The sequence below is a fragment of the Phyllobates terribilis genome, unplaced genomic scaffold (assembly GCF_046119375.1).
Source record: "Phyllobates terribilis strain yellow unplaced genomic scaffold, ASM4611937v1 Scaffold_4__5_contigs__length_816908805, whole genome shotgun sequence".
In the NCBI taxonomy this organism is placed as follows: Eukaryota; Metazoa; Chordata; class Amphibia; order Anura; family Dendrobatidae; genus Phyllobates; species Phyllobates terribilis.
The window spans coordinates 404,915,384-404,941,990 of record NW_027362764.1 but is presented as its reverse complement, the minus strand read 5'-3'; the positions used below and the strand labels follow the sequence as shown (position 1 = coordinate 404,941,990).

The window sequence follows — 26,607 nt, the reverse complement described above, 5'->3', positions numbered from 1 at the left end:
GACGAGCTGAGGACCAGGATGGGCCATTACGACGAGCTGAGGACCAGGATGGGCCATTACGACGAGCTGAGGACCAGGATGGGCCATTACGACGAGCTGAGGACCAGGATGGGCCATTACGACGAGCTGAGGACCAGGATGGGCCATTACGACGAGCTGAGGACCAGGATGGGCCATTACGACGAGCTGAGGACCAGGATGGGCCATTACGACGAGCTGAGGACCAGGATGGGCCATTACGACGAGCTGAGGACCAGGATGGGCCATTACGACGAGCTGAGGACCAGGATGGGCCATTACGACGAGCTGAGGACCAGGATGGGCCATTACTACGAGCTGAGGACCAGGATGGGCCATTACTACGAGCTGAGGACCAGGATGGGCCATTACTACGAGCTGAGGACCAGGATGGGCCATTACTACGAGCTGAGGACCAGGATGGGCCATTACTACGAGCTGAGGACCAGGATGGGCCATTACTACGAGCTGAGGACCAGGATGGGCCATTACTACGAGCTGAGGACCAGGATGGGCCATTACTACGAGCTGAGGACCAGGATGGGCCATTACTACGAGCTGAGGACCAGGATGGGCCATTACTACGAGCTGAGGACCAGGATGGGCCATTACTACGAGCTGAGGACCAGGATGGGCCATTACTACGAGCTGAGGACCAGGATGGGCCATTACTACGAGCTGAGGACCAGGATGGGCCATTACTACGAGCTGAGGACCAGGATGGGCCATTACTACGAGCTGAGGACCAGGATGGGCCATTACTACGAGCTGAGGACCAGGATGGGCCATTACTACAAGATGGGGACCAGGATGGGCCATTACTACAAGATGGGGACCAGGATGGGCCATTACTACAAGATGGGGACCAGGATGGGGAATTACTACAAGATGGGGACCAGGATGGGGCATTACTACAAGATGGGGACCAGGATGGGGCAATACTACAAGATGAGGATCAGGATGGGGCATTACTACAAGATGAGGACCAGGATGGGGCATTACTACAAGATGAGGACCAGGATGGGGCATTACTACAAGATGAGGACCAGGATGGGGCATTACTACAAGATGAGGACCAGGATGGGGCATTACTACAAGATGAGGACCAGGATGGGGCATTACTACAAAGATGAGGACCAGTTCAAAAGATGTATAGAAAAAAATACAGCTGAGTTTGAGACCCCTGGTGTAGGGAGTACAATTGGGGGAGAAAGGTTAAACTTGATGGACCTAGGTCTTTATTCAACCTACGTTACTATGTTACATAACCGAAGGCTCAAGAAGGAAAAAAATGGCCCTGATATATTAGATACATACTGCACAATTCTGTAGAAATGAATTATTAGAAATAAAAAATAATATGGGCTCTTCTCATTACACATAACCAAAACAGGTAAAAATGACAGTAGCACACTGATACTATCAAGATGGGAAGGTCTATGGATAATGATCCCTTCACACCCTAAACACACCAGCCAGCAGTCAAGCCAGAGGTGGCCTCTCACATTGAATGGTTCAATTCTGAATGTAACCAGGCTCTTCTCAATACCCCTGTGTTTGGGTAGTTAAAGAGGTTGTGCAAGATTTTTTATTTTTTTTAAATTATGGGCCTAAAAACTAAAAAAGGTAGGTAGTTTCTAACAACCTGCCTGTTCTATCTGCTGCCAGCTCAGAGTGGTCACCGACTGCTCCTGACAGTGATTCAGCTGCTCCATGTCAACAGAGCAGCTGTTTCTCTTCCAGGTTGCTCTGTAGACAGGTTGTGACCTCAGTCGTCATGAATGACAATCGATTGCAGTTAGGCAGCAAGGAGCTGACTGTTAATCAGCATGAAGTCAGTCACAATCAGTCAACAGAGCAGAGTGGAGTGAAAGAGCTGCTCTGTCGACGTGACGTCAGAGGAAGCCCTCAAATCGCCGGCAAGAAAGGTCAATGATGATTTTATTAATATAGAAAGAGACCCTTCTCTAACACTCCACCATTATAGACTATGAAAAGTTCTGTTTCTAGATCACCTATAAGGTCATTACTGATTGAGAGCCCATAGCTCAACCCACACAGCTTCCAGTTCGTGTGCGTGTGTACATGTGTATATAGAGTATGAATGTTTCTACTCATGAACAGCTGTCAGCATGAGTTAAGGAGGCCCTCATTCAGTAAAGATGATATGGGTGATGTGGGATGGGGGCCCCCAAGTCACCTATAACTGGGGGCCCCAAGTCACCCATAACTGATTGAGGGCTCCATCCCTCACCATCCATATCACCATTTACTGAATAAGGGCCCCCTCACTCACACTGATAGCTATCCAAACATTATACATAAGTATGAGTGGTCACACACAGTGTACACATGTACGCAAACACATATCCAATAAATATACACACAGAGAACCTTACTTACAGCCGAGTACTGAGTGCAGGTAAAAAGGCTCCACTCAATGTAGCTGCAGCCTGCAGACCCCCCTCACACTCTTCCCTTACAACAAAGAAGACAAAAAAGTATGTGTGTGAGGGGGACTGAAGGAAGTGTTAATGCAGTACAGGGAGTTTTATTAAGGTAGTACAGCAGAACTCAATGTAGATGCTAGTAGTACCTTTAATGATGCGTCAGACTTCAGCCGAAGTGTCTTTGCTCCAAACATTCAGGCTTAGTGCCCACGATGCAGAAATGAAGCAGAAATTTTCCTGAGCATTTCTGCATCTCCTTGGCAGAAAAACGCATGTGCTTTTTACATGCGTTTTTGACACGTATTTGACGCGTATTTGCATGAGTATTTGCCATGCGTTTTTTCAATGCATTGTATAGGCAAATACGCATGCAGAAATGCACAAGAATTGGTCATGTCCGTATTTTTTCTGCGAGTAAAATCTGCGCAGAAAAAATACGGACCATGTGCACAGAACTTGCAGAACGTCATAGGAAGTCATGGGATAAGGTATGCAATGCGTTTCTGGCGCGTTTACGCGCTGCAAATACGCACCAAAAACGCAACGTGGGCACACAGCCTTAGAATGCAAGAAGGAGGACCCATTGGAGGATTCTCAGTAGCTCTGCCAGGCCAGTCCAACATTGATGATGACACTTACCTCTATTTGTGGAATTTGTTGCAGATGGCTTGCTTGAGGTGTCTTCACATATGTAGATTGGTGATCTGGAAGCAACAGATGAAGCATCTGGATTGTCCGATTGTTTTAGAATAGGCAAGCCTGGCTGACAGTCCACTGAAGAGGTGCGAATGGAGATAGGTGGTGACTGTGATGAATTAGGTGGAGAACCTGGGGCTGAATGAATCCTTTCACAGTCACTCTTTTTTATTGCTTGAGGTACAGAATATGTTGTCTGTTCTGAAATATAAAAGTTTAAAATGTTATAGGGAGATACAGTTTTAACTTGTGCTCAAAACCAGGAGTGGATCCTAAAAGGATGGGAATTAAAAGTGAAAGCTTTGGAATACACCTTCAAGCTTGTACAGCAAAACAAAGAAAATTTTGTTTTAAGCTTCTTTCCCGTGGCGGTAATATAGCCCCTTTTTAGTTTAGCATTTTACACCCACAATAACCTAATCTAACAGTAGAAAATTAAATAAATGGATGATATGGAAATCCACATGCCAGAAAGAGCTGCTTGAATGTGATATGATGCACAATTTCTTCATATTCTAACCGATAACATAATATCATATGAAAACATTAGGGTGCCTGGATCCTCCTCGGATGGCTGGTGCCTGCAGAACTTTCAGCTGCTCATTACTTGATAATATGCCTCAAAACTTCAGGTTTCCTTTAAAAGACAATAGTATTAAAATGCCCCCAAATGTTGAACTCTCCTGTCATCTGATTCATGCTCCCCGAACCACTGGTAGTATGAGGAAGACAATGGCTGTGACATTGCAGCCAGTAATATTTTACTTTGAAACGGTGCAGTGTTTAAAGGGAATATCCGGGACTTTTTTCTTTTCTTTATATACAAAGTGTTTAAACCAGGCAAGTAGTTGTTAACAACCTGCCCGTTATGCTAGGTGTCGTTCTCTGCTAGCATACAATGGTCACAGACCGTTCCGGTCGGCAATTCAGCCGCTTCTGCTGATGTCTTGTCACGGCAACAGGGCGGCAGCTTCATTTCCGCTCTGCTCTGTTGACAGGGCATTACTGCTGACATCATGATGATTGACAGCCAGCCTCCTGCTGCCTAACTGGGGGAGCCAGCTGTCAATCAGCATTATGTCAGCAGTCATGCCCCTTCCTCAGAGCAGCCTGGAAGAAGAAGGGCTGCTGTGTTGACAGGAAGCAGAGGAATCATCGGCGGACCACTCTCTGTTGGTGAAGGACGGCGCCGAGCACAACAGGCAGTTAGCAACTACCTGCCGGTATTGTTTAGCCACTTTTTTTTTTATATAAAGTTCCAGATATCCCCTTTAAGGTAAACATTAATTAAAAAGCCGACGACTGTCTCAACTGACTAGTCCGTGGCAAGTCCCCAGGGGCTTTTCCCCGCCCGATTGACTAACAAGTCTCCCCCACATACATAAATAAAAAGAAAACTGTCAATCAAAAGGATCGGAAGAGACAAAAAGTACAACATTTCAAAGTAAAACATTACTGGCTGCAATTGCGCAGCCCTTGCCTGATTTATACAGTAATTTAAGTGTCTATAATAAATGCGTCGCTTAGCATCTACACCTGAATTATAGTTCAATTTAAACAGAATTCTGTCTCCATTTCAATAGTAAATCAGACCCCATGATATGTTAAGACCCCTGTAACCTGGGGATGAAACATTTTCTTTCTTTATGGAAAATTATGACTATGTACACTTTTGACTGAGAATGAAATAAAGGTACACTACCGTTCAAAAGTTTGGGGTCACCCAGACAATTGTGTTTTCCATGAAAACTCATACTTTTATTTATTAAATGAGTTGCAAAATGATTAAAAAATATAGTCCAGACATTGACGAGGTTAGAAATAATGATTTTTATTTGAAAGAATAATTTTCTCCTTCAAACTTTGCTTTCGTCACAGAATGCTCCCTTTGCAGCAATTACAGCATTGCAGACCTTTGGCATTCTAGCTGTTAATTTGCTGAGGTAATCTTGAGAAATTTCCCCCCATGCTTCCTGAAGCCCCTCCCACAAGTTGGATTGGCTTGATGGGCACTTTTTGAGTTCCATAAGGTCAAGCTGCTCCCACAACAGCTCAATGGGGTTGAGATCTGGTGACTGCGCTGGCCACTCCATTACAGATAGAATACCAGCGGCCTGCTTCTTCCCTAAATAGTTCATACATAATTTGGAGGCATGCTTTGGGTCATTGTCCTGTTGTAGGATGAAATTGGCTCCAATCAAGCGCTGTCCACAGGGTATGGCATGGCGTTGCAAAATGGAGTGATAGCCTTCCTTATTCAAAATCCCATTTACGTTTACAAATCTCCCACTTTACCAGCACCAAAGCAACCCCAGACCATCACATTACCTCCACCATGCTTAACAGATGGTGTCAGACACTCCTCCAGAATCTTTTCAGTTGTTCTGCGTCTTACAAATGTTCTTCTGTATCATCCAAACACCTCAAACTTTGATTCGTCTGTCAATAAAACTTTTTTCCAATCTTCTTCCTCTGTCCAATGTCTGTTCTTTTGCCCATATTAATCTTTTCCTTTTACAACCCCTGGCAAAAATTATGGAATCACCTTGCTCGGAGGATGCTCATTCAGTTGTTTAATGTTGTTGAAAAAAAGCAGATCACAGACATGGCACAAAACTAAAGTCATTTCAAATGGCAACTTTAGGGCTTTAAGAAACACTAAAAGAAATCAAGATTAAAAATGTGGTACTCAATAAGGGTAATTTTTTTCAGACCAAGCAGAGGGAAAAAATAATGGAATCACTCAGTTCTGAGGAAAAAATTATGGAATCATGAAAAACAAACACACAAAAGAACACTCCAATACATCACTAGTATTTTGTTGCACCACCTCTGGGCTTTAATAACAGCTTGCAGTCTCTGAGGCATGGACTTAATGAGTGACAAACAGTACTCTTCATTAAACTGGCTCCAACTTTCTCTGATTGCTGTTGCCAGATCAGCTTTGCAGGTAGGAGCCTTGTCATGGACCATTTTCTTCAACTTCCACCAAAGATTTTCAATTGGATTGAGATCCGGACTATTTGCAGGCCATGACATTGACCTTATGTGTCTTCTTTCAAGGACTGTTTTCAGTTTTTGCTCTATGGCAGGATGCATTATCATCTTGAAAAATGATGTCATCATCCCCAAACATCCTTTCAATTGATGGGATAACAAAACTGTCCAAAATATCAATGTAAACTTGGGCATTTATTGAAGATGTAATGACAGCCATCTTCCCAGTGCCTTTACCTGACATGCAGCCCCATATCATCAATGACTGTGGAAATTTGGATGTTCTCTTTATGCAGTCATCTTTATAAATCTCATTGTAACGGCCCCAAACAAAAGTTCCAGCATCATCACCTTGCCCAATGCAGCTTCGCGATTCATCACTGAATATGACTTTCATCCAGTCATCCACAGTCCACGATTGCTTTTCCTTAGCCCATTGTAACCTTGTTTTTTTCTGTTTAAGTGTTAATGATGGCTTTGGTTTAGCTTTTCTGTATGTAAATCCCATTTCCTTTAGGCGGTTTCTTACAGTTCGGTCACAGACATTGCTCCAGTTTCCTCCCACTCGTTCATTTGTTTTGTTTTCCTGATTTGGAAACATATTGCTTTAAGTTTCCGGTCTTGACACGTTGATGTCTTCCTTGGTCTACCAGTATGTTTGCCTTTAACAACCTTCCCATGTTGTTTATATTTGGTCCAGATTATAGACACAGCTGACTGTGAACAACCAACATCTTTTGCAACATTGCGTGATGATTTACCTTCTTTTAAGAGTTTGATAATCCTCTCCTTTGTTTCAATTGACATCTCTCGTGTTGGAGCCATCATTCATGTCAGTCCACTTTGTGCAACAGATCTCCAAGGTGTGATCACTCCTTTTTATATGCAGACTAACAAGCAGATCTAATTTGATGCAGGTGTTTGTTTTGGAAATGAAAATTTACAGGGTGATTCCATAATTTTTTCCTCAGAATTGAGCATTATTTTTCCCTCTGCATGGCATGAAAAAAATTACCCTTACTGAGTACCACATTTTTTATCTTGATTTCTTTTAGTGTTTCTTAAAGCCCTAACGTTGCCATTTGAAATGACTTTAGTTTTGTGCCATGTCTGATCTGCTTTTTTTCAACAACATTAAACAACTGAATGAACATCCTCTGAGCCCGGTGATTCCATAATTTTTGCCAGGGGTTGTATTAGCCAGTCTCAGACATGGCTTTTTCTTTGCCACTTTGCCCTGAAGGCCAGCATTCCGGAGTCGCCTCTTCACTGTAGATGTTGACACTGGGGTTTTGGTGTACTATTTAATGAAGCTGCCAGTTGAGGAGCTGTGAGGTGTCGATTTCTCAAACTAGAGACTCTAATGTACTTGTTTTGTTGCTCAGTTGTGCAGCGGGGCCTCCCACTTCTCTTTCTACTCTGGTTAGAGCCTGTTTGTGCTCTCCTCTGAAGGGAGTAGTACACACTGTTGTAGGAAATCTTCAGTTTCTTGGCAATTTCTCGCATGGAATAGCCTTCATTTCTAAGAACAAGAATAGACTGTCGAGTTTCACATGAAAGTTCTCATTTTCTGGGCCATTTGAGAGTTTCATTGAACAAACAAATGTAATGCTCCAGATTCTCAACTAGCTCAAAGGAAGGTCAATTTTATAGCTTCTCAGCCAAACCATTTTCAGCTGAGATAACTGTGCAAGGGTTTTCTAAACATCCATTAGCCTTCTTACACAGTTAGCAAACACAATGTACCATTAAAACACTGGACTGGTAGTTGTTGGAAATGGGCCTCTATATACCTACGTAGATAAGGCAATAAAAACAAGACGTTTGCAGCTAGAATAGTCATTTACCACATTAACAATGTATAGAGTATTTCTGATTCGTTTAATGTTCGCTTCATTGAAAAAAAAAAGTGCTTTTCTTTCAAAAATAATGAAATTTCTAAATGACCCCAAACTTTTGAACAGTAGTGTATATATAGAGTTCTTGAACAAATACAAGGTTTTTTTTTTAGCAAACATCAGTATGTTCATTGTCATGACACAAGCTTCAATTCTTAGTAGTTTACAGATTTCCAACTTCCAGAGCAATCTTATGGCATTCTGCCTCAAAATACTTGCTTGAGAACCTTGAATTCATTTAATACATAGAAAAATTATATTCACAACTATATCAACTGAGGTCCTCAAAGAAAAGAATACATATTTTTTTAACAATTCTCATCCAACATAATATGAAGCTTGGTGTAATGACATATCATAAGAGCAAGATGTTTAAAAGGGAAGCTATCAACAGAAAATAAGTTTATATCAGGTTTTTCTGTTACATGTATTTAAAAAAATGGCTTTTTCCTTCATGTCATCATCTTTATTAAAAAAAAAATTGTAATCTTACAATTTTCACACTGGCCACTTGGGCTTTTTTAGACTCAAGCTTCCTGGCGTTTCAGGAAAAGTTTTCAGCAGGCTCCATATCATCAGAGACAGAATTGCAATGACAGCTAAAGTTAATTTCCTGAAACAGGAAGTTGCAGTCTAAAAAACCCAGTGGCCAGGGTGAAAATTGCAGGCTTTCTATTCTTTATTTAAAGGGAATCTGTCACCACTTTGGAGTTATCAGACCTCTATTATGGGCATACAGGGTATAGAAAAGTAAATCTATACATACCTGTATGGCCCATAGTAGGAATCTATTGCGCAGGCTCCGGGGAGTCACTGACTCCCTGGCGCCTGCGCAATAGAACCCTGCAGCGCAGTGCACAGGCAGACTGGGCCAGGATGAAGCAAAGTGCGCTCTATGTGAGCGGCTCTTTCCGCATGCCCGGGAAGTCAGGGAGCACAGTGCACGGGAGAGGGGGATATGATAATTGAGCATATAGGCGGGGATTTCGGGGAGTATTAAACAGTTAGGCGGGGATTTCTCGGTGTCCCCCGGACGCCAAGCCTGTGGAAAACCGAGTGTCTGCAATCAGACCTCTACTATGGGCCATACAGGTATGTATAGATTTACTTTTCTATAACCTGTATGCCCATAGTAGAGGTCTGATATCTCCCAGGGGGTTGACAGATTCCATTTAATATAGATTGTGATACGTAAAAAATAAAACAAAACATGGCCACATTTTTTTTTAAATACATTTAACACAAAAAAACTCATTTAAACAAACAATAGGTCATATTCTCATGACACAATCCCTTTAACTCCCATCTTGCAGGCAAGAGCAAAACAAGTTATAGTACATGCATAAGAATGGACTAATGAATAAAAAAACATCTGCTGTGTTAAACTTACCATGATCACAGGGATCATCAGAAGCTTCTGTAGCTTCTTCAGTTGGACCGTGCTCTGCTTCTGTGCAATACTAAACGCAAACACAATAGTCCAATGAAATATGAAAAATGGAAGAAGTGACAAAATCTGTAGTTTTTATTTGGGAGCTAAAAAAATAATAATAATAATTTAACCCCTTCACACCGTGGGCATTTTCTGTTTTCTCATAGGGACGAGTTGTACTTTTGAATGACACCATTCATTTTATTATGCCATGCACTGGAAAGTGGGGAAAAAAATTCCAAATGCGCTAAAATTGCAAAAGAAAAGTGCAATTTCAATTTTTTTTTAAAATTTACCATGTTCTCTATATGGCAATACTAACCTGGCAATATGATTCTCCACATTAGTATGATTACACAGATGCCAAACAGGCATAGTTGGTTTTTTTTTGTTTTTTTTATTTAAATGGTAGGGGAAAAAAAATTTATTTTCAGAGACCTATAAGGCTTTAAATTTTTGGGATATAGTGCAAATGTTTCAGCGGCCAATAAAACGTAATTCTGTTTTGATTTTTTTTTCTGGTTACGCAGTTTACCAACTGGATTCATGTATTTTATATTCTGATAGATCTGAATTTTACGAATGCAGCGATACACATTTTGTATTTTTTTGGTTTGTTTAATTTTTAATGGGGCAAAAGTCTGGCTTTTCCTATCATAAGGACAGATACGGAGGTCTTCAGCAGACCCTTGGCTGTCATAGCAACCCATCGGCGTCCCGTGATCACATCACGGGCATGCCAATGGAAGCGTGGAATGACGCACCCCCTGCCAGTGCCTGTTAAATGCTACTGTCAGAGATTGACAGCGGCATTTCACAGGTTAATAGCTCTGCTCCACCCATGGCTGTTAAAGGCACATGATGGTTGATTAAATCAGCCATCATCTGCTCAGCGTGCGAGCCTGCATCAAAGGTAGAGACACGACAAATGACGTACATGTATGTCATAAGAGGTTGAAAAAAAAAAAAAAAAGACATCTTGGAATAACTCACCTCTTCGTCACTTAATTTCCCTGGTGCACAATACTGGTTTTATACTAGGTGAATGTGCACTAGGAAACTTATAATACCAAAGTCCTGCTCACCTTTAAACAAATACAAGAAAACTTCCAAAATTAATTTTTAGGGAGATCTCCAACTTAGACATGTCCTCTCATTGCAATCCCCCTAACCTCGCCTACCCATCCTCTCTTACTCGCTTATAGATATTCAATCACATGCACCCATAGTCTTATGTCTGCAAAGCTTTTAATACCCCATGTTAAGCGGTTAATCCCGTTAACATCTCTGGATAAATGGAAAGACCTAATACCTGCTTTGATAGAAGACACTACGGGTATGTGGACACGTTAAGTATTTGTGCAGAAATTTCAGCATCTCTAGGCAGGAAAAGCACAGAGAAAAATAAGCACAATTTTGCAGCATTTTTCATGTGTTTTTGGTGCAGATTTTTCCACACAGTATATATGAAATCTGCAGCAAAACACTGAAAATTGACGTGCAGCAAATTTATATCTCCAAGTCAGAAATAAACAACGTGTGCATGAGACGCCAGGATTGTCACTCACTGTGCTGGCATCAGGACACTTTTTTAGGCTCCGTGACAAATCTGTGCAGAAAAAAATGTGACAAATCTGCAATGTGTGCACAGGCCTTAACTGATTTATGAACATCACATTGTTATCTGTCCTCAACTGAAAAAAAACCTAATACAGCTGTATTACATCCATCAAACCTATGGTACTTAATACCGTTCAGACTTTTCAGAATGGGCAGATCCTCATTTGCTTTTGTCCTAAATGCTATGTAGATTCAGCCGATTCTTGGTATATGGTTTGGTATATATAGTACCCTCATATTCCATCATTTTAGCCTGAAGTCACCAATTTTTTGTGTCCGCAATACTTGATGCACTGGTCCCACTAGACTCCGAGGTCTCCCTTATAAATTATGAACTTTGGACCCACAATAATTGTATTCATTTCTTTATTGCTTGCAAAGCTATTCCATTAAGATGGGTGACAATGTAGAACCCCCCAGCTTAACACTGTAGAAAAAAAACTAGTGAAAACAGCAGTCTCCAGTGAAAAAAAACATAGGAAATGCCCTATTAAATGCCATACTGTTTGGGGCCCTTGATGCCAGACTGACAGTTCATTCCACCAGCAATTTAAACTCTGCGATTCGAGACTTTCTGCATCTCCAAATTTTTGATATACTCCCCATTTAAAGGGAATCGGTCTTTGCTACCTCATCTGAGAGCAGCATAATGCAGAGACAGAGATTCTGATCCAGCAATTTGGCACCCACTAGTTTTGATGAAATCGCTGTTTAATCAGCAGTACATTGCCATTAGAGGACTATTTGGCCTGCTGTCAGGTAGTCAGGTATATTCATGAGCTGTGTATAACCCCGCCCCCATCACTGATAGGCAGCTTTCTGTGTACAGTCATGGCCAAAAGTATTGAGAATGACACCAAAATTATATTTTCACATGATCTGCTGGCCTCTGGTTTTTATTAGTGTTTGTCTGATGTTTATATCACATACAGAAATATAATTGCAATCATATTATGAGTACCAATAGGTTATATTGACAGTTAGAATGAGTTAATGCAGCAAGTCAATATTTGCAGGGTTGCCCCTTCTTCTTCAAGACCTCTGTAATTCTCCCTGGCATGCTCTCAATCAACTTTTGGACCAAATCCTGACTGATAGCAGTCCATTCTTGCATAATCAATGCTTGCATTTTGCCAGAATTTGTTGGTTTTTGTTTGTCCACCCGTCTCTTGATGATTGACCACAAGTTCTCAATGGGATTAAGATCTGGGGAGTTTCCAGGCCATGGACCCAAAATCTCTATGTTTTATTCCATGAGCCATTTAGTTATCACCTTTGCTTTATGACAAGGTGCTCCATCATGCTGGAAAAGGCATTGTTGGGCGCCAAACTGCTCTTGGACGGTTGGGAGAAGTTGCTCTTGGAGGACATTCTGGTACCATTTGTTATTCTTTTAGGCAAGACTGTGAGTGAGCCGATTCCCTTGGCTGAGAAGCAACCCCACACATGAATGGTTTCAGGATGCTTTACAGTTGGCATGAGACAAGACTGGTGGTAGCGCTCACCTCTTCTTCTCCGAATAAGCTGTTTTCCAGATGTCCCAAACAATCGAAAAGGGGATTCATCAGAGAAAATGACTTTGCCCCAGTCCTCAGCAGTCCACTCCCTGTACCTTTTGCAGAATATCAGTCGGTCCCTGATGTTTTTTCTGGACAGAAGTGGTTTCTTTGCTGCCCTCCTTGAAACCAGCCCTTGCTCAAAGAGTCTCCGCCTCACAGTGCGTGCAGAAGCACTCACACCAGCCTGCTGCCATTCCTGAGCAAGCTCGGCACTGCTGGTAGTCCGATCCCGCAGCTGAAACAGTTTTAAGATATGGTCCTGGCGCTTGCTGGTCGTTCTTGGGCGCCCTGGAGCCTTTTTGACAACAATGGAAGCTCTCTCCTTGAAGTTCTTGATGATGCGATAGATTGTTGACTGAGGTGCAATCTTTGTTGCTGCGATACTCTTCCCTGTTAGGCCATTTTTGTGCAGTGCAATGATGGCTGCACGTGTTTCTTTAGAGATAACCATGGTTAACTGAAGAGAAACAATGATACCAAGAACCAGCCTCCTTTTAAAGTGTCCAGTGATGTCATTCTTACTTAATCATGACTGACTGATCGCCAGCCCTGTCCTCATCAACACCCACACCTGTGTTAATGGATCAATCACTAAAACGATGTTAGCTGCTCCTTTTAAGGCAGGACTGCAATGATGTTGAAATGTGTTTTGGGGGTTAAAGTTCATTTTCTGGGCAAATATTGACTTTGCAAGTACAGTAATTGCTGTTAAGCTGATCACTCTGACATTCAGGAGTATATGCAAATTGCCATTACAAAAAATGAAGCAGTAAACTTTGGAAAAATTACTATTTGTCTCATTCTCAATACTTTTGGCCATGACTGTACACCATACATGGGCAGAAAGCTGTCAATCAGTGGTTTGGGCGGGGTTATAGAGCTCCACATTCAAATAACTACTAGATCTGCAGCAAACAGTGATTTATCAAAATGATAGCAGGCAGACCAGTGATACATCGCTAGAATCAGGGTCTCTGTCTCTACATTATGCTGCTCTCAGATGGAGTAGCAAAATCCTGGTAATAGATTCCCTTTAAATAATGCTGTGTAGCTCTGCTCCGCAACTGAGCCGACATCGGGAACAGCAGAACAGGGGGTGTACCAGGTGTCGCACCCCCACCAATCAGATATTGAATGGACAGGCCATCAATATGAAAGTGGCAGACAACCCCTTTAACTCCCCTTTAACTCCTGAATATGGTGTACCTCAAAACAAGTTGAGGAGTTTTTTACTATTTTGCCATTAACTGTAGCTCATGTGGTCTTCAATAAATCGTGGATTTCATCACATTATCTGAGCATATGTATTTGTGAAGCTTGGAGCCTACTAAAGTATCTGTGGCAATCCTGGATAGCAGGGGTTGGTGAGGTCCATCCCACCAACTCCAATATGAGTTTTTACCAGTCTTATTACCATAGTTAGGTGTTATACACCACAACTTTATGACACCGCCTACATCCCCTATCTTTTGTTCTGTTATGTTTATTGCAGCAATTGGGAACAAAGAATGGGGTAACTGAAGGAGAACAAAGCTATGACAGAGATGCCAATAACTTCAAATTCTAGGAAATTTCTTGGTAACACCAGGATTCATGCAAATCTGTTTTTTACATTTAAGAGATGACAGCAGGAAAATGTTTTGGGTCCTGGATAACTGGGGAAATCCATCAAGTAATACCTGTGACCACCAAATGCTGCATGCATGTGCGAAGCCAGTCATAGTAAAGGAATCTGAGTATCAGGGGTCAGAAACCCTGGAACTAGGGAATTACAAAAGGAGATGGTAAAAGGCACCATATTCCTGATGGCATTTAAGACATGTAATTATGAATAATTTATCTATCCAGTACAAGTGCAGGGACTGAAAAGTCAGGAAATTGAGTGTTCAACGTAGGGCTGCAAAATAGGGCAAAAACAATATCTCAATGTGTCCAAACTATCTATCTATATATATTATTATCTATATATACACACATTTTTTTTTCTTTTTTAGACAAACCAATTATCAGAATTGTTCTTTGGGTGATGTGCCTATCACCTATAAGCACGCGGCCATATTGACATCTTTTGTACTGATTGATATACAGATTTAAAGTTTCTATACACCCTAGTAGATTTTTTTTTGTATTGTTTATTTGCTTCCTAAATCATCTTCAATAAAAGGTTTCAACCATTCTGTAGCTGCATAGTATTCTCTCTCTTGCTGGGTGATACATAGATTTTACAAATCAGTCAGCGCTGCTGCCTCTGTTCACCCTCCCTTCTCTGTGTGTCAGGGCTCGTTCAGACCACTCTATAATATGAACGTTTGCGGTCACAGTACAAATCAGACAGCACTCACTAATGTAATTCAATACGGCTGTCTATGTGAAAAAAAAACTTCAGCATGCACTGTATTGGATGAGAACACTTATACAAATCTATGGATGTGCAAAAAAAATTGGATGTCATAAGGATCATCTGTGCAGCATCTAATTTTTCCAAATATATTGCCTTTATTAATCTAGGAAATTGTATTTGATCATACACATTTAAAAATGATGTATAAAAACGAATGCCACATGGACATTTAAAAGGGACACATGGATGAAAGTATTAAGTTTTCTACATGAAAATGTGACACTTTTTTCTATATGCTCATCTGATCCCAGCCTTAGGGATAGCAGGAGGTATGAGGGTTGTACACTGATCTCCACAATGTAGACAGAGGGGCGATTATCTACAGTCTCAGGAAGGGCAGGGAAAATGGGCTATAAAAAAGCACCTGAAGAGGAAATGGGCACAGGAGTGCTCAGCTGCTCAGGCACAGGGCTGAACAGTGGTCAGTATTCAGATTAATTTGCAGCCCCAGTGTCTAAAGTTTAATAGCGCCCTAGGAAAGTGCCTGACCTGGGCTGCCCATAACCCTGGCCCAGAGAGATACTCCCACAAAAGAAAAATTGGGAGACCTTGATCAGACCGCAAACTGCATTTTCATCAGGTCTGAAAATAAATGAAGACTGCAAGCTAAAACTTGTTGCAATTTGATGTACTAAAAGTAACAACAAATGTAAAAATCATTATTCAACATGAAAAGATGCCCCTAGCCATGAAACTTAGAGTCCCACTCATCCAGGGAGTTGCAAAGCATTCTTTCGGCCTTCAGCTGTCCATGTATTTCTCAATATTTAAAATCAGTCACCAGGTAGCACCAACCCTAGAAGGGCTGTTCAACTAAAAAAAGACATTTCTAAACCAGAATGATGTGCAAAAATAAAGAAAAAGCCATACTTAAGTCACAAAACTCCCACTGCTCCAATCCAGATGCTGCCTGGCCTCTTACAGGTTTCTATATGTTGTTGAAGCCATGGCACACCAAAACAGGGACATGTAACTGCTGCAGCCAATCAATAGCGGTTAACAAGCCTGGCCATGTACTGACAATAAGTGCCAGTGGTAGGTGTGATTATCGTGCCTCTAAGGTACTGCAGATCATCTGCTATTCACCTGATCAGGAGCTGATGATCCGCAGTACCTAGAAGAGGCCAATGCACAGTGTGACTGAGGAGTGATGTTCTGCTCCGTACACTGGTTACATGCAGCCATGACCGGAACTGGTAAGAGTCAGGTGTCCGACTACCACAGATTTGATATTGATGGCCTATTCTAGGTTATGAATATCCTAGTAGTGGAAAACCTCCAAGTACTGCCTCTGAGCTAAACCCCATCCTATCAGTCGTTTAACAGCTGAAAATGGAGCTAATCAGTTGAAAAGGGTCCATGACCTCCTGAAAATGATGACAAACACTATAGGCAACTTTGAATTGATAAAATAAAAAGTTGATCAATAAAATGGTTCATTTAAAATGATGACAACCCCCAGCAAGATATCTATAAAACACCAGAGAGGCTTCGATATTGTGAAGATGTATCAATTCCTTATTCATGTCAGTGGGCTCCATGATGCATGGTTTCTAAGTAATATTTGTCGCATTAAATTGCATGTTAGGCCACACAACCTTTCGCAGCTAGCTATATCGTCTTTGTGCCTTTTAAGGCAAATAAAGCCATAACTAACACAATTAGCTTAGTAATCTGCCCCATTGTGGTCAAAGATCATAGCCAATAAGAAAAACAATTCAGATGAATACAGTCATTTTAACATGCATGTAAAAGTGAACGATGACAGAGTGGAAGACTTACCATTTCTTCCATCTTCATTTGTTCGTATTTCTTGAGTGCATCGGAGAACATTTCTTTAACCTTTTGTGCGAATGCTACATCAGATGCGTTTGCTACTGCAAATGTTTTCTAACAAAAGAAAAAATAAAACAATGAAATCATACGTACTGTTACTGCAATAAACTATGACAAATTGTGTTTGTTCTTTTTGTTGGAAATTGTATTAGCTATTTCAGTGTATCCCCAATACTGCAATACATGTAGAATTACAGAAATATCCAAGCTGGTAAAAAGAGACTTGTGTGGACTCTACTGCACTATATTTAATGGTGTGATGAATGTGATAATGCTTCAGTCAACTATTTTATCAGGGAAATGTCTCATCAGAAAATTATTAATCTATAATTTGTGATTATAGAAAAAAAAAATCTGTAAATATTCTAGTTTTACTAGTCATTAAAGAAGTCACAAGTAAAATGGGTAGGCCCATCATAACTCATCACCTAGTTGATCCAAAATTACTGACCACTGGGGTCATGGCTGCTGAGATCCCACCGAACCTGAAAACGGGGCTCAGGAGTCTCCTGCTTGAATGGAGTTAGGGTCAGGCATACAGACTACTATTGAATGCATAGTCTATGGGTCTGAGGGAACCAGCCGAGCTCCTGTGGATAGGCGTTCTAACCTCCTTAATGCTCCCGTTTTCTACTGCTCAATGGCCAGCTTTGCTTTACAGATTAGGACGATATCAGCAGAGAACTGTGCTATAAAGAAACCCATACAAAAACTAATATCAGCCAATCGTGATGGGTTCCTCCGAGTCTAATGTGTACGGGAACCCCAGACAATTGATTGACGGGGAGTTACAGAGTAATTGCCATTTTAACCCCTTAGTGACCACACCAATTTTTTTGAAATCTGACTAGTGTCACTTTATGTAGTAATAACTCTGGAAAGCTTCAACATATCCTATTGATTTTGAGTCTTTTTCGTGACACATGATACTTTATAATAATGGTGAATTTATGTTGATATATTTTGCGTTTATTTATAAAAAAATATCAGAAATTTGACAAAAATGTTTTAAAAATTGCAGTTTTCAAACTTTGAATGGTTATCCCTTTAATCCCGATTGTCATACCACACAAAAACATTAAATAACATTTCCCTCATGTCTGCTTTACATCAGCACCATTTGTAAAGTGTTGTTTTATTTTGTTAGCATTTTAGAAGGTTTAATAATGCAGCAGTAATTTTTCATTTTTTCAAGGAAATTTACAAAACTTATTTTTTTAGGGAACTGTTCAGTTTTGAAGTGACTTTGGGTGTCCTATATGTTGGAAACCACCCAAAAGTAATACAATTTTACAAACTGCGCCCTTCAACGTATTTAAAATTTCTTTTAGATACTTCATTAACCCTTCTGGTTCTTTTCAGGAAGTAATGGAAAGTGGCATGACAAGAATGAAAAAGTTTTTTTTACCACCTAAATTTTGATAACTTCTGAACAGGCCGCTTATAGCCAGCAGACTCCAAGGCCGTTATTTGGCCATTGCCAACCAACCATGGCAAACATCAGGACCACACAATCAAGATCTCAGGGTGCCGATAAGGTTAAAAAGGGAGCCTCCACACTCTGTTAACTATTTAGATTCGGTAATTACTATTGACAGCAGAATCTAAGGGGTTAAACGTCCATGGTCGGTGCCAACACTGATCATGACTGATGCAGCAAGTTGTCATCTATAGTGGACAGGTGACAGTTACAGGATTGTCACCTGTTGGGGAACACTAGACGCTTATATCGCAGGTCAGTAAAAAGACGTCTATTAGTCACTAAGTGGTTAACAATATCCAATAAATCAATAGTACGTGTGAAAATAGCAACTGTGTAACATATCTCAGTAAATTCTGTTTCTTTCTCTGCCAGAATTGATCATTCATTCTCAATTCATAGGTAGAATCTGTATACAGAGACAGCAGATTTTCATTATTGAGATAGGAGATGGCAGTTGCTATTGATAAGATATAAAACAAAGTTGCTTATTTTCACGTACCTATTGATTTCTGAAAAGAAAATTATAACAATTGTTACACTTTAAACTAGACTGCCATCAGTGAAAATGTATGCAGAGCTTCATGGAGTAAGGGGTGTACTGTACTTGTCACTGAAATAATGTGTGCCATTTCTCTCAATAAACAGACAATACAGGAAGGAAGTGTGGTCTTTGTAGAAAAAAAAGCAACTAAAAAACTAATTAATGAAACCTGAGTAACTCCATCAAACATGCCCAAGTCACTAGTTTAGTGTATTTCTGTAACAGAAAGTTACATTGCTTTCAGTACATACCAGAAATTTGTACACATCTTGGTTGTTTTCTATTGGTTCTACATGAAAAATCTGTAAAATACAAAAATAACCAGATTCTATCATCAAACATTTGCAGTCACTGTATTCTAGAAATAGCTCATTCTTGTTTTCATTACACAATAGGCTAGCAAGATGATGAAGCAGACAGAAAAGTGTATACAACTATGCCAAATGCAAGGTAATATTATTAATCAAGACTGTTGCTACATTTTTTGTTTAGATGTATTGTAGCAGTAAAAGACTCTGTACTTTGGCAACACAACGCTTTGGCTAACTAAATGTTCTGGTTTACAGAATTATGAGTGGTGGAGACCAGTAGAACAGATGTCAAAACTGCCTTAAGCCTCCCTTTTCCTTACTAAAGGACATATGTTAGTAAGATCAACTCTCCTAAGTAGTCTATATGGGCATGTTGATCATAGAAAGCAGAATAAAATGATACCTTAATATCTGCAATCTGATGTCTTATTCCTGAGATGCTTACGTTTTACTTAATATGTAAATGAGCTGTTAAGATCTATGGGCCAGACACTGATCTCCCTAAGAATCTGTCTACAGCTCTAATGATAAAAGGACAGGGGACATTAACAGCTGGGCTGTGGAGTCGGAGTCGTGGTCGGTATAGAATTCCTAAAATATATAATAAATTGGGTACAGTAGTTCAATGCAGAAAGTGCTGTAAGAATTTGGGAAAGTTATGTTATGTCCTATAAATGTCTGTTCTATTCCTGATCTAAGGATCTAGACTTTTAGCGGAGATGAATCTGGGCTGCACGTTATGTACATGTTCAGTAGTGAGATGAATCTGTGCTGCACTTTATGTACATGCTCAGTAGTGAGATGAATCTATGCTGCACTTTATGTACACGCTCAGTAGTGAGGCAGTGAGATGAATCTATGCTGCACTTTATGTACATGCTCAGTAGTGAGGCAGTGAGATGAATCTGTGCTGCACTTTATGTACATGGTCAGTAGTGAGGCAGTGAGATGAATCTGTGCTGCACTTTATGTACATGCTCAGTAGTGAGGCAGTGAGATGAATCTGGGGCTGCACTTTATGTACATGCTCAGTGAGGCAGTGAGATGAATCTGTGCTGCACTTTATGTACATGCTCAGTAGTGAGATGAATCTATGCTGCACTTTATGTACACGCTCAGTAGTGAGGCAGTGAGATGAATCTGTGCTGCACTTTATGTACATGCTCAGTAGTGAGGCAGTGAGATGAATCTGGGCTGCACTTTATGTACATGCTCAGTAGTGAGATGAATCTGTGCTGCACTTTATGTACATGCTCAGTAGTGAGGCCGTGAGATGAATCTGTGCTGCACTTTATGTACATGCTCAGTAGTGAGGCTCCTCCTACCAGTGCTGTGCAATCAGAGGTTTGGCTTATCGACTCCACAGGCCTGATTACCAGTGTGAGACATGTAAATCAGTCGAGCAGACTATCAGTCATTTCATGTCTCACACTGGTAATGCCCCCTTTAATTTAAAATAAGCTCTGGAGGCAGATTATCAAAGAGATCTATGTCGAGCCTATAGATCTTAACAGATAATAGAAAGATATAATTTTATTCAACTTTCTATGATCTAGGATTGATTCTACTGACCGATTCCTTTTAAATTGGAAATAATATTACCAGTTAATATTTAAGTCAGTATCAAATATTCCTACCTTTATGGATTGGTTCTGCTCTCTCTGGTTTCTTTCTGCATATCGTTTCTTGCTGTAATACATGGTTTGGGAAAAAACAAAACTTCACAAGCAGTTTGACATGGTGACATGGTGGACCTAAGGTTTATAGATTATCAGAAATAGTAGACTAAAGATATAGGCCTCAAAAGAGTTCTAAAGTTCAAAACATTATCTTTGATTCAATTTAAAACAGAAAGATATACAACCTACAAATAAACTTTAAATACAAAACTTCAACCTGAAGATATCAGTCTTGGCAGGCATACTGTCAGATGCATTTCCAGAGCCAAAAATTTACCAGTGTTGCGTCTAAAGGGTGCCGACTGACTAGTTATTCACACCATAGGGCTCTTAGGGTCCTACACAATCAAGTTGTGGCTCAAGAAAGACTTGACTGTTTATATTTTTCATTTTTGCATGCATGTCAAAGGCCAAAACTGGCTGTGGCAGTAAGCTGTTAAAAATGCTTAGAAATCAAAACACATAGTACATTAGAAAATTACATACAGTGGGTATGGAGAGTATTCAGAGTGTACTTTAATAAGAAAAAAATGAACTTTTTAGAATTTACCAAATGGCCGAAATGAAACAAAGAGTGAAAAATTGAAAGAGGTCTGAATACTTTCCGTCCCCACTGTAAAGTTGTGTAACCAATACCAGAGCTACCCCCCTAAAAGGGATTTTATTTCATCCTTCATTGTAAGAAAAAGCCATTCAAAATCCAGACTTCAGAAACCCGAAAGAGATTCATGTTAGCACAGTTTTAGAGAACATTTTATTTTAAAATAATATAGTAAATACAGAGCATTGAATTAAAACTTACCTAGAATATTTCTTTGATGTGCCAGGAGCAGCTTCCGCCTCTGCCAAAAACAAGTAAATATTCAGTGAGAAAATGGAAGTTGACTAATCCTTTACTATCCCTTATACATGTGAAGACCATTCGAGATTGCACCTTCTCACATAGTAATGTGCTAGACAGCAGCACCACTACTTTATAAAGTGCTGGGGCTGGAAGAAGCCATTTTCGGCTTCTTGTGTTGCGCCCTCAAGTCTTCGCTAAGATAAAGGCACTTATAATATGCTTTGAATAAACTACCTATTCATTTGATTGATAAAACAAACCTGTGGCGAACATGGTGCAGTTTATACACATTGAAAAACAACTAACATGTTAATCTTTGAGGAATTTTGGCTCGGAAAATGCCCAACATCTGACTTCTGAATCAACGGAAGTAAAAAGGAAGCGCCACGTAGAAAAACAGCATAAAATAGTTTGGGTTTTTTTTTGTTTTTTTTTAAACAGCCTAAAAAAATGCCTCTCAAAAAATGTTTGAAAGAGGGTGTGGGGAGGAACTCCGGTGGGAACATGTCATATGCATTTAATTATAATGACTTTTTCCATTTCCAGAGAACCCATATCAGGAAATGCAGTAGAAATATTTTAGTTACATTTGTCTGTGTCCGAGGCAGAGCGACGTCACATTTATTTGTTAATGGACGAAGTGGACTGAAATATATTTCCCCACAGGCAGGTAGCCTTAAAAACCAAGACTGGCCCTAGATCTGTAGTCTTCTGGCCAAGTATTTATATCTATATGTATATACACATCTTATTTTTACAGACATGTCCAAATGACACGGTGCAAGCCCTTACAAAATGACCATCACCGATGTAGATACTCCATACAACCTACTTGGGACAGGCTTGGAAGAGCTGGATTTAACAGATCGTGGTGACACTTGTGCAGTCTGATCTTCAAGTTCTTCAGCTTTGATTTTCTTCTTTGCAGTTACCGCTGACGTTTTTACAGTAGCTAAAGAAAAACAGGTTTTATGAATGCTACCTTCAGTTTTTGATTTAATTCTATACATTATATATGCCAAGGTAATATTTCATAAATGGTATATGTGCTGGTAGGGATCATATAGTAGGTGGATGAAACAAATGAAAGACCTAAAATCTTGTATATCATTTTAATGTTCTAGTTTGCATTGCTTATATTGTGTTAAGTAGATAGATGTTCCTGAGTGCCATCTAGTAACCATTGTAGTTGTGCAAGTCTTCAATTATTTCAATATGCTAGTTAAGCAGTATTTGCCAGACTGGACTCCTTGACAAATTTACAGTTATTGAGTGGTTTCATGCAGATATGAAAACTAGCATACCCTAGCCAGCAAATCTGTGAAACTATTGCATTTCTCATCATAATGGAAAAAGTAGGATTTTACAGATGATGGGAAAATAAAGCCGGTAGGTCTCGCAGCAGTGTTTATTTATTATGATCCGGCAAGGAGTCAAAAACCGATATGGTCCAACGTTTCGACCAAGAGCGGTGTGAGCCACATTTCCTGGTTCCCGGCTCTTGCCCCACATGGATGTCCTTGACTAAGACCGCTCTGAGTCGAAACGTTGGACCATATATTCGTTTTTGACTCCTGGCTGGATCATAATAAATTAAAAACTGCAGCAAGACCTACAGTCTCATTTGCTTTTGTGGTGCTGAGGTTCCTATATCAATTGGTCTGGACCGCGAGTCCCTTCCTTGAGCACACTATTTTTTAAAAGGACAGTGTTGCTGGTCTTCTCCTTCATCTAATTTGGGCAAATAAAGTACAACAATATGCACGGCTACTGCTGTTAGGTGGTGAAAAATGCATTTGGCTAAGAAATAACTAACTTGAAAAAGTAATTCCAGGGACAACAGCCATGGAAATGGATACTATTGGGGAAAACATGCGTTATTTGGAAAAAGATGCATATGCTGCTACTTTTAGATCATATGGCACAGATATGCAAAAACAAAACAGCCTAATGCAGATGGATAAAAATGAAAAACTGTTAGATAAAAAGGAGTGTGGCAGAAATAGATGGTAATGATACCTGAATTTGATGGGGCAGACTCTGAAGCAGGAGAGTCACAAGATGTAGAGGGAACAGGATGATCATTGTCGTCAATCGTCTCATCTAAGATAACCATATGGCTACTGGGAAAATCGTCTATTGTTTAAAAAAAAAAAAGTATACGACAAGAAAATAGTACTAATTATTATATTTAAAATTAGTATTTTTATTTAAATGCAATCTATAAAGATTTTCTAGATTTACTGGTCCCATAAAACAACACTCTTATTGTAAGGTTAAAGGGGTTCTCCAAGAATGTGAGGAACATGGGGTCCGTGACATAATTCAAACTACAGCCGTCAGCTTGGTATTCATAGAACTGGTAGAGAAGTGGCAGATCTGCAGCAGATAAAGTAGTGATTTCATCAAAGTGACAGTATGCAGCTCAGTAAGTGATGCAACACTGGAATCAGGGTCTCTGATCCTACATCATGCTAGCCAGATGAGGTAGCAAAAACCGGCAGACCGCTTTTCTTTAAGTCCTGGAAAACCTCTTTAAATGGGTTCTCCGAAAACGTGAGAAACATGGCGCACGACATAATTCAAATTGTTGTCATCCTAGCCTGTGTCAAGACGTTGCACGTTGACAAAACAGAGCGGGAGACGTATCCCAACTGTCAAGAGGAACTACTATCATAATCACACACACCTCTCAGCAGAGAAGCAGGCTGATGGGAGACAGATTCAATCTTTTCACTGACTGAGAACAAGCGGGAGGATAGGGTTTCTCCAGGGTGCAAAGCCATGGCTAGGGCAGCTGCAATTTGAATTATCCAGAGACAAAAGAGAAGACTGACAACACTCACTAAGCTCCTTCAAAGTTCCAAGGAACCCACTTGGGGGATTAGTAACAAAGATAAACAAACAGTGTCCAGTCCAGGGTGATGTATTCCAAACATTAGTAGTTTATTCCGCCATCAAGTTACAAAGTTTCGACATGTCATAGGTCTTTATGAAGTGTACACAGAAACAAATAGGCAAGGTTTATATAGTGTGGCTAAACACATGTACCAATCACCATAGAAACCAAGCCCACTCAGAGAAACAGTTTTTACAAAAAAAAAAACTTAATACAGGACATATCGCCCTTCATAACAATACACAAACACTAATATGATACAATTTAAAAATAGAAAATAATCCCCATATTCAATGTTTATCAGTTGTTTATAAGCAAACCTCATTGTGGTCCACCAATCCATTAATGGCAACCCCGTAGTGATAGTTACCTAGATCCAATCACTCAAGAGTGGATAATGAATATGTATTAAGTAACATATGAGGAGCCAATAGCTGACTGCCACCAAAAAAGCACCGAACAGTCTTATAAGGAGGCATAAACAAGGTGTATCCTATTGTCAACCAAATGTTGAAAAGAAAGGAATTATGGTGGATTTTTGAGTTGGGGACTCTGCAGTCCAAAGGTTTAACCCCTTTACCCACAAGGGCAGATTTCACCTTCCTGACCAGGCCAATTTTTACAATTCTGACCAGTGTCACTTTATGACGTAATTACTCTGGAAAGCTTCAATGGATCCCCGATACTGAGACTGTTTTTTTGTGACATATTGTACTTCATGATAGTGGTAACATTTCTACGATTTGACTTGCGTTTATTTGTGAAAAAAAATCGAAAATTTGGTGAAAATTTTGCAATTTCCAAAATTTGAATTTTCATGCTCTTAAATCAGAGAGATATGTCACACAAAAGAGTTAATAAATAACATTTCCCACATGTCTACTTTATATCAGCACAATTTTGGAACGAACTTTTTTTTTGTTCGGAAGTTATAAGGGTTAAAAGTTGACCAACGATTTCTCATGTTTCCAACAAAATTTACAAAACCATTTTTTTTTTAGGGACCACATCACATTTGAAGTCACTTTGAGAGGTCTTTATGACAGAAAATACCCAAAAGTGACACCATTCTAAAAACTGCACCCCTCAAGGTGCTCAAAACCACATTCAAGAACTTTATTAACCCTTCAGGTGCTTCACAGGAATTTTTGGAATGTGGAAGAAAAAAAATGAACAGTTAACTTTTTTCACAAAAATGTTACTTTAGACCCCAATTTTTTTTATTTTCGCAAGGGTATCAGAAAAAAATGAACCACAAAATTTGTTGGGCGCACGGCAGTGTTCGGAAGAGAAGGAGTGCCATTTGACTTTTTGAATGTAAAATTTGCTTGAATAATTAGCGGATGCCATGTTGCGTTTAGGCACATCAGAGACTCCCCAAACCGTGGAAACCCCCCACAAGTGACACCATTTTGGAAACTAGATCCCTCAGGGAACTTATCTAGATGTGTAGTGAGAACCTTGAACCCCCTGGTGCTTCACAGAAGTTTAGAACATTGAGCCGTCAAAAAGGAGATTTTTGTGTACTCACCGTAAAATCTCTTTCTCTTAGCCTCTAATTGGGGGACACAGGACCATGGGTGTTATGCTGCTGTCCACTAGGAGGCGACACTAGGCTTAATCTGAAAAAGATCAACGGTGGCTCCTCCTCTGCAGTATACACCCCTGGACGGCATCAGCCATCTTCAGTTTTGTGCAAAAGCAGTAGGAGGAAAGTAACATGGATAACAACCATGCCTATAAGGAAACTATGTACGAGCTCAAGAAAAACACCAATATGAGAACTCAACGTAACAACGGCCCGAGACGGGCAACAGGGTGGGAGCTGTGTCCCCCAATTAGAGGCTAAGAGAAAGATTTTACGGTGAGTACACAAAAATCTCCTTTACTCTGTCGCCTCATTGGGGGACACAGGACCATGGGACGTCCCAAAGCAGTCCCTG

General features: G+C 40.2%; 1 protein-coding gene across 10 annotated transcripts in view; it reads right to left on the bottom strand.

Moving 5' to 3' along the window:
* LOC141265452 (uncharacterized) overlaps positions 1 to 26,607 on the bottom strand; it is a 99,850-nt gene that overhangs the window by 6,848 nt on the left and 66,395 nt on the right. For 9 of the 10 annotated variants that reach the window (XM_073678584.1, XM_073678590.1, XM_073678587.1 and 6 more), the window contains 8 exons: positions 23,785 to 23,901; positions 22,598 to 22,717; positions 21,724 to 21,763; positions 20,880 to 20,931; positions 19,183 to 19,233; positions 16,854 to 16,961; positions 9,450 to 9,519; positions 3,108 to 3,365 (listed from right to left, as the gene is read on the bottom strand). In XM_073678584.1, coding sequence (XP_073534685.1) covers positions 3,108 to 3,365; positions 9,450 to 9,519; positions 16,854 to 16,961; positions 19,183 to 19,233; positions 20,880 to 20,931; positions 21,724 to 21,763; positions 22,598 to 22,717; positions 23,785 to 23,901 — 816 coding nt within the window. The remainder of the gene's footprint in view (positions 1 to 3,107; positions 3,366 to 9,449; positions 9,520 to 16,853; positions 16,962 to 19,182; positions 19,234 to 20,879; positions 20,932 to 21,723; positions 21,764 to 22,597; positions 22,718 to 23,784; positions 23,902 to 26,607) is intronic. The other variant, XM_073678586.1, reaches the window with a different exon arrangement.